The 14109-nt window shown below is 32.5% G+C and overlaps 1 protein-coding gene across 2 annotated transcripts in view; it reads left to right on the forward strand.

Annotated features, from left to right (window-relative positions):
• Positions 1-1505: 1505 nt before the first annotated feature.
• Positions 1506-14109, forward strand: part of LOC149832046 (uncharacterized) — a 30518-nt gene continuing 17914 nt past the window's right edge. The window contains exons 1-3 of one of the 2 annotated variants that reach the window (XM_090014286.1): positions 1506-3394; positions 4895-4955; positions 5088-5212. In XM_090014286.1, the coding sequence (XP_089870412.1) occupies positions 2274-3394; positions 4895-4955; positions 5088-5212 (1307 nt within the window). In that variant the 5' untranslated portion in view covers positions 1506-2273. The remainder of the gene's footprint in view (positions 3395-4894; positions 4956-5087; positions 5213-14109) is intronic. The other variant, XM_090014287.1, reaches the window with a different exon arrangement.

Raw genomic sequence — 14109 nt, forward strand, 5'->3', positions numbered from 1 at the left:
CCACACTAGTAAGTAGTAAAAAGAATATTTTGATGTTTAAAATGGACTATAAGCTTGAAATTATGTTTTTAAGGTGATTCTTTAGAATTAATTGAATATTCGGATGCTGACTTTGCAGACAACATGGATGATGGTAAATCCACCTTTGTATATGTTTTCCTCCTAGGCAGAGAAGTAGTTTCATGGTCTTGTAAAAAATAAGGTTGCATAGCACATCATACTCAGGAAGTTGAATATATTGCATGCAATGCAGCTGTCACATTTTCCGTTTGGATAAGCCACTCTATTAATGATTTGAAGCGGGAAATAACCAACAGACCAGTCTAGATTTATTGTGATAATTAGGCTGCCATCTCTCTTATGAAGTGTGGAGCTGATAATTCAAAAAGTAAATATATAATGGTAAAATACCATTACATTCATTATATGATTGAAAGAAATGAAATCAAAGTTAGCTACTTACCTACATCTGATTTGATGGTTGATCCTTTAACAAATGGTATATCAGAGAAAATATTTTCAAAACATGTATCCCATATGAGATTAAGATATGTCTAATATAACATATGTCTGGATGAGAAACTCAAATATATAACTCATTCCAGGATATTGATGCAAGAAAAATACTCCAATAGTGGGAGGTCAAATCCTGCATCCAATTTTTGTTTTACTTGGCCAAGTGGGAGTGTTAGTAACCGTGACCATGTTTCACGAAGAACTTTCACCCGTTAAAGAGAGATGAGAGCCCACTCTTCCTTTAATGGATGAAACTACCCTCGATCAAGGCCTTGTCCAGAATGATCCCCTCATTCTAGATAAACTTCAGGTGAAACGACATAGCGTTGCTGGGGTAAACGACTACCCAAAAGGAGGTAAACTCCCAACAACCCTCTTCTATAAATTGAAAGAGGGATTCTTCACCGAACATACAAGCGTGAGTTGAAACCCCCTTTGAAGCAGACCGTTTACAAAACCAATCTCAATCTTCTGTTCTCTCCTTCGTATCAATCCTTCATTCTAGACACAAGGGATTCACAATATTCTTTTTCAAAAACAACTCAATCCTAATATGCTACAGTTACAAGTAAAAGAAAACAGTAAATAAGGTAAATTTGAAAAGTAAAATCTAACATTGTCCCTTTTTACTTGCTTTCTCCCAACTTTTTATGCTTTTCATATTAAAAAGTGACAATTTTTTTTATAATAAGTTTATATATTGGTTTTATATGATTTTTATACATGTGTTCATGTTATTTTTTATTTACCTTTGTCCACTTTTCATATTGCTTTTTATGTATTTCCTTTTCATTTTTCATGTGCTTGAATAATAGCTTCACAATAGTATGCCGCTGCTTACTTTATACTGCGAGTACTTTTAGTACCCGCCTCTGCGCGTTGCTTCTCATGTCCATTTCTTTTTTCTGATAACTATGGTCAAAATATCATAGTATTTTGTATTTATTTTCCTTTTTTAGGATCTTTATGGGCAAAATCTTTGAAATGATTAAGTTAAAGAATATAAAATAAAAAACCAATTAAAATAATATAAAATAAAAACAAAAATAATATGTAAAAATAAAATAATTGATATTTTTAGCAGATATTATGCCACTATAAAGGTAAATATTACGATAAAATCGTGATATTTTTTGTTTGGATTATAAACTAGAGATATTTTGAACATATCGTGATAATATAAAATGACAACTGAAACAACACGTTTTGTTTCCGCAGTATTTGGAAATATTGCTGATGTTTTGTCAACCGTCCGATGCGCCCATTCAATTGGAACCCCCACCATGAAAAGCCCATTCCGTTCTATGGAGAGACCACCCAAAACAAGAAGAAGAGCTGTTAGTCCATCACTTAATCGTTCGCGAAGAGGAAAAATAGGATGAAAAAGGGGAAAAGAGAGATTGTTGAATCAAGGATAGTTTGCGGATTTCTTTTGTTGAAGGCGTAAATGAGGTTTGTTACCCAACTTTTGTGAAAGATACGCATATTCACCGCGTTTTTGCCGGCCATTCTCCAACGGGAAGGTTCAGGTACATTCATAGATTGTGAATTCATTCCCTCTCTTTATTTCAATCATCATATTGAGGAGTCTTTCCGTATACAAATGGTTCCCGTTTGTTAAAGGTTCAATTTCGGAGGCATCATGAGATTTTGGGGTTTCCGTGTTTCTCTTTTTGTGGGCAGTCAGGATTAACGTCTGCCCTAGATTTCTTGTTATGACCATCAATTCTTTAAGATAAAATCATTGCCAATTAATTATGGTTTCATTGTCGTCGGACCATCCACTCTCTTATATACCAGACCATGCAATTCTGTACAGTGGTTGGCCTAGAGAGGGCGAAATTCATCTGATCATGGAAAATCTCGAGCACGGTTTAGGTTGCAAGGAAAACCCCGTCCTTATCGACGTTCAGGAGAGTGTTAGACCGGCAGATTCATGTTCGATTCCATCGCCAGGGAAGATGACTGGTTATGTGTACAAGAGGAGGAAAACCAGTAGGAACTCGGTGGCGCTCATTACTGCGCAAACCGGAGAGTGTGTGGCGGTTTGTAGGCCATCTTCGGAAAATGATTGTTTGGGAAAACAAGAAGTGGGTAATCAAGAAGATGGTAATTTGGACCTCAGGTCATCGGCAATTGGGGAGCCTGCCGCCGATGGTTTGGCAGTTTGTAGGCCAGCTTCCAAGAATGATTGTTTAGTAAAGCAGGAAGTGGGTAATGAAGATGGAAAATTGAATCTTGGGTCAGTGCCAATTGGGAAGGGTGCCATTGAGGCTGTAGAAGTCTGTAGGCCAGCTTTGGAGAATGATTATTTGGGAAAGCAAGAGTTGGAAAACGAAGAAAATGGTAATTCAAATCTTGGGTCATCGGCAATTGGGAAGCGTTCTTCTTCTTCAGTTCAGGTTATCGAGTTGATGGATGACAGTGACAGCATCAAGAATTGGTGTGCTTCAATTTTGATGATGCATGGATTGATATCAAGGAATCAGACATCTCTAGAGGGGGGTTTGATGTGTGAGCGTGTGGCCATTGAGGAGCATGGTGGTCTTGAGCCATGCAAAATTTGTGGGGTATCGGATGGTTTAGAAAAGATGCTAATTTGTGACTCCTGTGATGAAGCATTTCATCTGTCATGCTGCTACCCTAAGATCAGAAAGATACCCATAGAATCGTGGTATTGTCGTCATTGCAAGACTAAGAATAGAAAAGCTTTCGCTAAGTTCATCAGTAGAGATTCTGAAACATCGGCTGAATCAGAAAATGTTAGAAGCGATCTGATATCCTTTATGCTTAAAGATACAGAACCCTATACTACACAAGTGCGAATTGGAAAAGGATTTCAAGCTGAAGTGCCCGAATGGACCGGGCCTTTTATGGAGTAAGTTACTTGTTTTGGTGATGTTTCAATATTTTCGTGTTCTTTTCCTCCTAGCGTTGTTCTCATGTTTGATAAACTAGAATCCTCGTTCTTTTTTCTTTTATGTGTACTGTTGGAAAGGGATTGAAGAGGAATATTTTCCAAACAAAGCTGTCTCTGAAGTTATTCGTGAAATCTTCATTAGCACCACTAAGTCTACTAAATGTCCTCATATGCAAACACTTCATCAAAGTCTATTAATATGAGAAACTGAACCTTTAAGCTTAAAGTTGTTGTCAACGGAGGTTTTATTGATAATCAATCTATATTGTAACTAAGGACCTAAGGTTCGTTGTAGAATGAGCCTTGTTTAGTTTATGGTAGGATATGTGAGTGATGGAATTGTGTTTCTTTCATTTGATCTATGTCACATAGGTGCGGGTGCTGATGTAGGTGCGGATGCAGCACTTTAAAAAAAACTTGGGTGCAGGGGTGCGGGGCGGGTATATATATATATAATTTTTAACAGTTTTAAGTTAACACTAATGAAATAAAAACAATTATCATATCATCAATTCATCATGCATAAATTTATGCAATAAATCAAATTAATAATCTATAATTGTTATTCCTCATCAATAAAAAATAACACCACACTGGTGCGGAGGTGCATATATATATAAATATATGGATGTATGCATACGTGTAAGTGTGTGCATTTATGTATTTATATATATAATATAAATAAATCTGGAATTCGTTAGGGTTAACTGAATCTACTTTTGGATAGAAATGGACCTCAATGTGGTTGACATCACCTGACACAAAGGAAGTTGTGTCCAAGTGTCGCACCCGCATGAGTGCGGTGCCCTGTTAGAAGAGTCCACGTTACATAGCATTTAATATGTGTGCAATGTGTGAGGTCCTACAGACATTCTTTTCTTTGTTAATTTTTTACATTTACATAATGTTCAATTTATCTTCCTAATTGCTCTAGCTCAAATTATATTTGAATTACTCTATCACATATTTAATTATTTTACTGATCTATTCATTGATAAATGAAAGATCATCCTAGGACTGATTTTGGTAGTCTTTAGAAATTTGCAGTGCTGGTAAGTCAAATCATTTCTATGCAATGCTCCACTATGGTTGGCTAGAAACTTTTTCTCCTTAACCGTATTTTCCTTCTTTGAGATCAGCATTTGTGGTTAACTATTAGCATCTCCTTGTTATAATGCTTTTCATTGGGAAAACATGTTCAATTCGGCTTGTAACTGGTGAAATGTCTCTAGAGGTGTATCCATTTCACTTAGAATAACCTTGTCATTTCTGCAAATGCTAGAGAATGTTTCTTGTGTAATCATACTGTGCTGTTCTGATATCTCGTTACTCCACTGGGTTTCACTTTTCTAGATTCATTTGTCCTAAGCTTTGTTTAACACTTGAAACTCAGTTTGTTAGTTCAATATATTAATTCTGACATGATTGATTTTACTACTTTTGGGGTTGTTTACATAGTGATCCAGACGACCCATTTCATGGAACACCCTTAGAAACACCATCCAAGGAGCACACTACTGTAAGTTGTTCTTTTGATGATTTTTGGTGTTGGTGGAATGTTTCTTCTTTGAGCTTTGTTTCATTATCCTTTTAGATTGCTGTAAATGGGAACAAGTTTATTGAACTGATAGTGTGGGGCGTAATTTTACAGAAACAATGTAACAATGATACATCAATTGGAAATTGGCTTCAATGTCGAAATGTCATTTCTGATGAGGTTGGACCATCCAATGATGGTCAAAGAAAGCAAGGTGTTATATGTGGAAAGTGGCGCAGGTACATATACAGTTGGAATTGGAACTCAGATTTTGGATTTGAATTGAGTTAATACAATTATAGCTCGAACTCCTTGCAGAACTACTAAAAGAAGTGCATACACTGCCTGAACACAGCTGAATTTGTGTTGTTAACCACATGCAGTGATGAGTAAAAAGAACAATTTATACTTGCATATAGTGCATCACTTATACAAAGAACCATCTACCATTCCTATTGGCTGCATATGATGGATGTGAAATGTTCTTTTCATTTGGCATTTTTGAACCAGACCTTTGCCAAGAAACAAATGCATTGATTCTTAAGTGCACTTTTTTCTTATTCTTATTATTTATGTATCTGAAAAAGTGATTCATGAAAGTAATTGGTTCAGGAAAGGTTTTACCTGTGTCTGGTGGTCCTGGTCTTTCATGAGACATATAAGTCCACCTCTTAATGTATTTCCTGGAGTCTTCCACCCCCCCCGCCCCGGGTGTGCCTTTAATGAGATGAATGTTTCTGAAGGGAGTAAAACTTCACAATTATTTTAAATAAAACAAAAACTACATGACATGAGTGCGGGTGCGACATGGCAATTTCAAAAAACTTGGGTGCGTATATATATATATATCTGTGTGTGTGTGTGTGTGTGTGTGTGTGTGTGTGTGTGTGCTATAGATAAAACTGTACTTGGTCAGGGTTAACTGAGTCCAGTTTTGGACAAAAATGGACCCTTGTGCAGTTGACTGCACTTGAAAATGTAGAAGCTGTGTCCAAGTGTCACACCCGCATGGATGTGAGTGTGACACGGGTGCGTTGCCCTTTTAGAAGAGTCCATGTTACACCGAACTAAAATTTGACATGACAATTGCCATCAAGCTGTTTGTGATGTCTGCCTGGAAATCAGTACATGAAATATTTAGTTCAAAATTTCATAGAGTTGTTAGGCCTTTCTGAAAGCAATTGCATAAATTCTTCAGTAGCTTATGGAAAAAAAACTATTTGAGCAATCTATCTCTTGACATGCATGATATATTTAAATAAATTTACTAAATTCTTCTTCTTTGATGGTTGCACTATAAGCAAGTTCACATGTATACATGCATAATATTCATGATTATTGATCATGGCTATGGAAAGTGTTTTTCTAGATAGATTTTAAGAAACTGGTTTTCTTGAAAAAATCTTGGGATTTAAAAAATTAGTATAAATCAAGGTTGTAAGTGCTAAGTTGTACATGTATGTATATATATATATATTTATTTTTTGTTCATATTGTACATATATACATATATACATATATACATATATGTATATATATTTTATTTATTATGATGTAATAGGTAAATAACCATTAGGGGTATTTTGGTCATTTCACTCATTTTTGTAGACTGTGCCATTAAGGGCACATTAGTACTTTAACTTTATTTTTTTTTGTCCTTTTTTGTTTTTATAGAGACTATTTGGTCAAATACCAAATAGAGTTGTTGGGTTTTTTTTTGACTAATCAACATAGAGTTGACTAGTCAATAGAGTTGTTGTAACCGTTCAACAACTATATTTATAGCTGTTGGAACAGTCTAACAACTCTATTGAGGTCTTCCTCTCTCTTGAATGTGTATAAATAGGGGCTTTTATTCCCTTTCATTTTCTAATGCTTTTCTTCAGCATTCATGCTCAATAAAATATAGATTTTTTATATTCTTGTGTTCTTCTTTTAATTAGTGCTTGTGTAGTGCCTTAGTGCTCTTGGATTGTCCCTTAGTTGGATTTGTGTATGTGCATGTGCACTTTGTGTGTATGTTGTAAGCCTTTAGAAGCATTTGTTTTGTATTTTCACATATTTCATTACATGGTATCAGAGCCAAAAAATCTTTCTTGGTATTTTGTTTTTTTTTGGGTCTTGGGATTCTTTGGTTCGAGTTCGTGCTTTGTGAAGGATTTGTGATCGTTGTGTAACTTAGATTCAAGGAAAATCTTGACCTGATATGTATATTAAATATTTAGTGTTATTTGAGTTATCTATCCCATGCATTATGCATAAGAAAACACTCATTTTTTCTTCTCTTTGAAAAATTATTTGTTATTTTTATTAAAAAATAAAATCTCTAAATGCTTTTCAAATTATTGTTGGTTTTATTTTTATTAAAAGTTTTATAAGGTTTATAATATTTGTTTGATCTTGTGAAATGATATATGTGTATGCTTCTATGAGATCTAGTTTGAATATTAAATGTTTTTGAACTCGCCTTATTTAAAATGTATGTATATGATTTAGTAATTTTTGAGCATGTGTTGTTGGCATTTAGACGCTTTATTCGTACATATCATAGAGACAAATGTCAAATCATGTTCATATTTATTGTTGTATTGAAATTTGTTTTGGTTTGTTTTGAAAAAATGTCAAATATTTTGAAAATAATTTGAAATATTTATTTTAAAATGGTTTTGTGTCATTCACAAGTATGATTTTATGAGATTTTGCTTAACTTGTGTTTGAAATTTTCTTTTTCCTTTTGTCTTTGATATATTTTTATGTGAAACATAAAATATTTTATGAAGTATTAAAAATTATATATGGTTAGGATCTTAGTGATCATGGATACCTTGCTATTTTTAAAATTTAAATAAATAATTTTTATATTGACATATGATCCTTGTGCACTTGTGATTGGCTTACATGATGAATGAGATTATCTATTCGTGGCAATGGTATTGACAATGATTTCTTATGAAAATTATTCACTTTTATAAATGCCTTTTAAATATGTTCTTTTTTAAAAATTATTAAAAATAGTTATGTTATTAGGTGTTTCTTTTGTTGGCCCTTTGTGCTCCTTGTGATTGTGTTATTTTTTAGTCTCATGGTTCTTTAATGAACATTATCTTACATGTTTTGCATGATATTTAAATATTATGCTTTTTTGCATACTTAATTTTGATAAATATTAATTTGAGAATTATGAGAGAACCTTCTTTGTGTTTTCCCTTTGTGGGTGTTATAAGTGTTTCCCTCGTGGTTCACTTTAGTAATTGTCCATTATTGATTGACATTTTTGTTCGTAACTGAAGAGTCTCATTGGTGAACATTTTATTATGATTGCATGTTTTTACTAAAACTTTGCATCATGATACCTCACATGAGTTGTAAGTGTTATGTTTCTATTATATACTTATGATATTCAATAAAATATCATTTTTTATATTGTGAGACTTCTTGTGTAGCCCTTTGTGGGTTTTGTGAGAATGTTCCTTAAAAAGCACTTTTTTTTTTGTTTATCCACTTAATATTTGTGGACATTTTGGTTCATGATTAAAGACTCTATAATTGTGTTATTTGAGGATTTCCTCGACTTGAATTTTTTTATCTTATCAGTTCTTGTTCCTTGGAATGTGTCTTTCAAGGTTTTTCTTATTTGGTTTTGTAAGTTTATCACTCTTCTTTCGATACATCCATTATTATTTTTTTGGTCTTATCGATGTGAATTATATGCACTTCTATGTTGTGGGACCAGAGTTAGTTATTGAGGTGAGTTATGTGTGCACTTCTGTCTACTTGTCAGTATAGATTTCCAAATGATTTGGTTCTGACGGACTGTTGATTGACCTCTAATTCTATGAGTGTGTTGTATCACTCATTTGTTTCTTGTTCACCTCGAGGTTGTGGAGTCATGGTTAGCCATTGAGGTGAGTTATGTGTGCATCTTATGTCATCTTATCAATCTAGATTCTCATGGGTTATGAGTGAGATGTCATTTGCCTTGGGTCTGATTGATAGTTGATTGGCCTTTGAACTTATTGTTGTTGAAAATCTGATTTAGTCGTTGGGGGTAAGTTCTATATGCACCTCATGTCATCTTGTTAGTATAGGTATGTATCTAACTGGCATGTGATTGACCTCAGTTTTTATGAGTGTGTTTTAACACTCATTTGTTTGTGTGGCCATTGTTATAATATTGGATGTTTGATATCTTGATTTTACTGTGATAGTAGTTATGTTTTTAGACCCGTGGAGTTTTGAAAGAGTGTTAAAATCATTATTCTTATTTTTCTTGATGGCATTAGTTTGTTTTCATTACAAGCTCTCTACGTCTTGTATTTTCTCTTGTTATGCCTTTTGTTTAAGTGTCATTTTATGTAGACAAGAGATGTTGGTTATTAACACTTTTTATGTTTTTTAGCCCATTAGGTATTGTGATTATGCTCTTGTTCTAGTAATTGATATACTTGATTTTTGAGGTTTGGAGGTCGAGTGAGGTGTAGCTTGTAGTGGTCGAACTATTATTGAAATTTGCAAATATCATTCCCTTTGTTGATTGGGATTTTTAAAATCTCTCCATACAATTTTTAAACTTTTTCTACTTGTATGGAAAAATGTTTATTGATAAAATTTAATGCATCTTATGTGCATTTCATTAATAATATATATATATATATATATATTTTAAGATTGATGTTTGGTCCTTTGTACTTAAACTCATTCTAGGTTGGTGTGAATGAATCCTAATGGATTGTGATTTGTGAGATTGCGTGCATTAAATATGCTTTAATTGTATGTTGGATATATGTGTTTCATATTAATTATCTTGTTCACATTGTTGTATGCATGAATTTAATTATTTTTTCTTTTGTTGATGTCTTCCTTTCTTGAGGGCTTTTTTGAATTGTTATATTTTATATGCATGTTGTTAGTGATGATTTGTTATTTCATTTGAAATGCTTTTCTAAAAATGCTTGAGATATTATTTATACATAATTGTTTATCTCTTCTTTATGATTTATATGTCCTTTAGTGATTAAATTCTCTTATAATCAATATTTATGTTTTTCTTGAAAAAAATATGTTGATTTTGGGTTTATGATTTGATTTCATAAAAATTTATCCTTGAGGTATGCTCCTCTTATCTCTCAATGATTATCTAATGTTTCACCTGTTCAAAAATATATTTATTTTAAAAACTTTATAACTATTGGGTTAAAATATTTTCCTTTGTGTAGTTGGAACCTTTATTTTGTTCTCTATATAGGTTCTTAAAGATGCGATAGATTAAGAAAGAAATATCTTTGATGCATTATATCATGAAGATGAAGATAGCCGATGAAAGCGTTTGGGGAAATCACCAATGAAGACATTCAGAAACTTGTATTAGCAAGATTCTCTAATGCGACATAAAGATAGAGACTTCCAATGAAGACACTTGAAGACTTTGATCCTTCCCGTTAATTCTTTTTGTATTTTAAAATTTTTGGTATATCACACCATAAGTTTAAGGGGGAGTGTCAAGTTATATATATATGTATGTATATATATATATATATATGTATATATATTTTATTTATAATGTTGTAATAGGTAAATACCCATTAGAGGTATTTTGGTCATTTTAGTCCTTGTAATATGATGTGCTCATTAGGGGCACATTAGTACTTTTACTTTATTATTTTTTTGTCCTTTTATGTTTTTATAAGGACTATTTAGTCAAATACCAAATAGAGTTGTTGAGTTTTTTTTTTTACTAGTCAACCTAGAGTTGACTAGTCAATAGAGTTGTTGGGTATAAATATGGGCTTTGTTCCCCTTTCATTTTCTAATGCTTTTCTTAAGCATTCATGATCAATAAAATGTATATTTTTTATATTTTTGTGTTTTTTTATTCTTTTATGTCTTATATGCACTTAGTGCTTGTGTAGTGCCTTAGTGTTCTTTGATTGTCCCTTAGTTGGACTTGTATATGTGCAATTTGTGTTTACGATCATGTAAAGCCCTTAGAGGCCTTTGTTTTGTATTTTCGCATATTTCATTAGAGTAAGTATCATATAGTTACCCATATCGGTTGGGTCCAAAATAAGATTGTATCGTAAAAACTTATAAATTTTTAATAAAAATTTGTAAATTTTTTAAAAAATTATGAAAAATAAAAAAAATTAGCAAAAATTCTAAAAAAATCATAACACATGAACCAATGATGAATTGCATAAAATACAATCATAAAATCACTTATGAAACATTTATGTCTCTATGAGTTGCATAAGACATCATAACCAAGTTTTTTAAAAATAACACATGAAACAATAACCAAGTTTTTTATTTTTTTTTAAAATTATACCACTAATCATTATCATTATCTTCTTCTTCTCCTTCAACATTCACATCATCTCCAATGTAGGTGGGGTCTCTCATGAAAATAACATGGATCCCGATGCACTTCGGAATGAACACCAAGAACCAAAATATAATATATTTGAATACAAGCTCACTATAAAAAATAAAAATGAAACATAAGTATTATCAATGAATAATTTTATTAAGAATGAAATTCAAAAAATACAAAAAAAAAATTCAAAATACAAAGAACCTCACTACAAAACACTCATAACACTCATAAAGAACCTAACCAATATTCTCCCACTCTCAATATGCATAGACACTCACATATTTATAGGAGAAGAGAGATGAAAGAAGAGATTAGAGAGTAAAAAGGAAACCACACCGACTGTTGGAACTAGTTTGACTAGCTAGATTTCTAGTCATTGGATTAGCTTCCAATAGCTAGTCCAAGACAACCATGGTTGACTTAAAGTATATATATATATATAATAACACCCTTAAAATTTTAACCTTAATTATTGTTCACATATTAAAATTTTGAGACCAATTTTTTTTGATAAGTATAAGTAAATCAGATCTTATAATGCGGAAACAATTTTCAAAAACGGTTAAGACTTTGAGCGGAGTTACACTAAATCTAACAATCAAATCAAAATATACGGGATATACACATTTCAAACCACATACAATATAGGACAAAAATATGAAGAATTTTAATTTTATTTTAAATCAGAGTATAAAAACAATAGTTCAGTCTTTACGTGATCAAGTCCTTAAAACGAAAAGATCATGTCTACCAAGATCGCAAGGTAAGAGTGGGTCCTCGAAAATACAGCTCCATCAGTCCTTCGCTCCAACTACTCATCATACTTTACCTGCATTACTGTTAAAACATGTAATCTTATATAATATCTCATATGTAATCTCATAGACATGTAATGTTTTATCTCCTTTCTAGTTGGGATTTTTAGTTTAATTAGTTCTAGTTGAAATACAACTAGGATTAGCCAAACCAATCTCTCATTGGATTGATTTGGCCTTTACCTTTTTGACTAGTCAAAAAGGTAAATCCAAAGGAGCCGTTGGACCCCTCAATGGCTCTAATAGAGCTGTTGGGGAGTCCAACAGCTCCCTTAAGGCTCCTCTCTACCTCTCTATAAATATGGGGCTATTCCCCTTGTAAATCCATTTCTTGTGTGGGATTTTTATCCCAACTCAATAAAGTTATTTATTTTTCATGTTGTATACCCTTTTCGGGTAGTGTGTATTCTTGAATTCTCTTTGTAAACCCTTGTGGTTCTTGTGGTGTATTTGTGAGAATTTGTTGAGAGACATTTGTTGTAGTGCATTTTTCACTTTCTTACAATTACCTCTCCCCCATAAAATGGGGTCAGACTCGCTAAAGTTTGGTAAAGCAACCTAAACTTAAACTATAAGAAAACATATCGAGCATTTAAAGGTAAAGACATGATATATTATTCATCAATTGTCAAGTGATAGACAAAGGAACGTCTTATGAGTAATTCATTTCAAGCATTCGAACATAAAGCATTTAAAAACATTTCCTCACTTAATATTGTATTCATCCTTAACTTATATAATAAAGCATAATCTATATGCGTTCAAGTCGTACAAGTCATCGCATAAATATATATACTTGTAAGACATTCAGATCATTGCATCATTTTCATATGCATTCATAATTTTTATAAATAATAAGTCAAATCACATTTGACCATTTCAACGTGAAACATACACATATACCTTCTAAGTAATTTAGTTAGATATTCATGATACACATTAATCATGATACGTAGGTATGATATATTCACTCAGACGATCATAATGCAATCATTTGCAATGAAACTATGTAAGCGTGATGTATCATTCACCTAATAAGTCAAAACTAGTCATTTATAGGCATGATGTGTCATTCACCTATACGCTAACACAAGCGTCACAATTATAACCTCATATAAAGATCTAAAATTAATAAGGATCTGATTCTCACATTTGAGTTCATTATATAATCATGCTACAACAGAAAAGCCAAATCTATAGATTCATAACTGGCTATCTCAATCAACTCAGAAGATCATCATAATTCATTATAACATTTCATTTAATCATATAAATATTTACAAGATCAACGCCGGATCTCCTGGTCTAGGAAATATACAACCTCACATGGAGTTACCGCCCTAGACAGATGGTCTGCCTGGTCTTGGACAATGCACTTCCTCACAGAGACTTACCGTTCTAGCTGGATTACCTGATGTAGTCATGCACGCCCTCACATAGAATCCTTTGAGAACAGTTCTTGAACAAGTATTATATTCAGTGAAAATTATTGTGATACATGCATCAATACAATTAACCACTTTCAAGGTCCATAGCTACTAACATGGGCACAAGCATGTATACAATCATTATGCATCACATCATACATTAGTTCATATGACACTTAAATTATAAAATTACATAGTTAACCAAAGTTTCATGAACCATAGTTTACTATTGAACTTAAACATTTATCACATACATTCATAATTTCATATCACGTGACATTTAAATCATATCATACAAAAGCATATTATCCGACACATTATATCATCGCCGTAACGAACATTGCATTTCGTAAATTGAACCTCGAAGCATGCGTAAACAAAATATGAGTTCTATGCATGCATACGTGAACATGTATATTTCATAACATACGTAACTCCGACGTAGTTCGAGTTATGCACATATGATTCAAGTCATATATGCATTGTTTCACCGCATAAATCAATATGTAAAGCAAACATTT

This window comes from Nuphar pumila, chromosome 7 (assembly GCF_984573655.1).
Source record: "Nuphar pumila chromosome 7, dmNupPumi1.hap1.1, whole genome shotgun sequence".
NCBI lineage: Eukaryota > Viridiplantae > Streptophyta > Magnoliopsida > Nymphaeales > Nymphaeaceae > Nuphar > Nuphar pumila.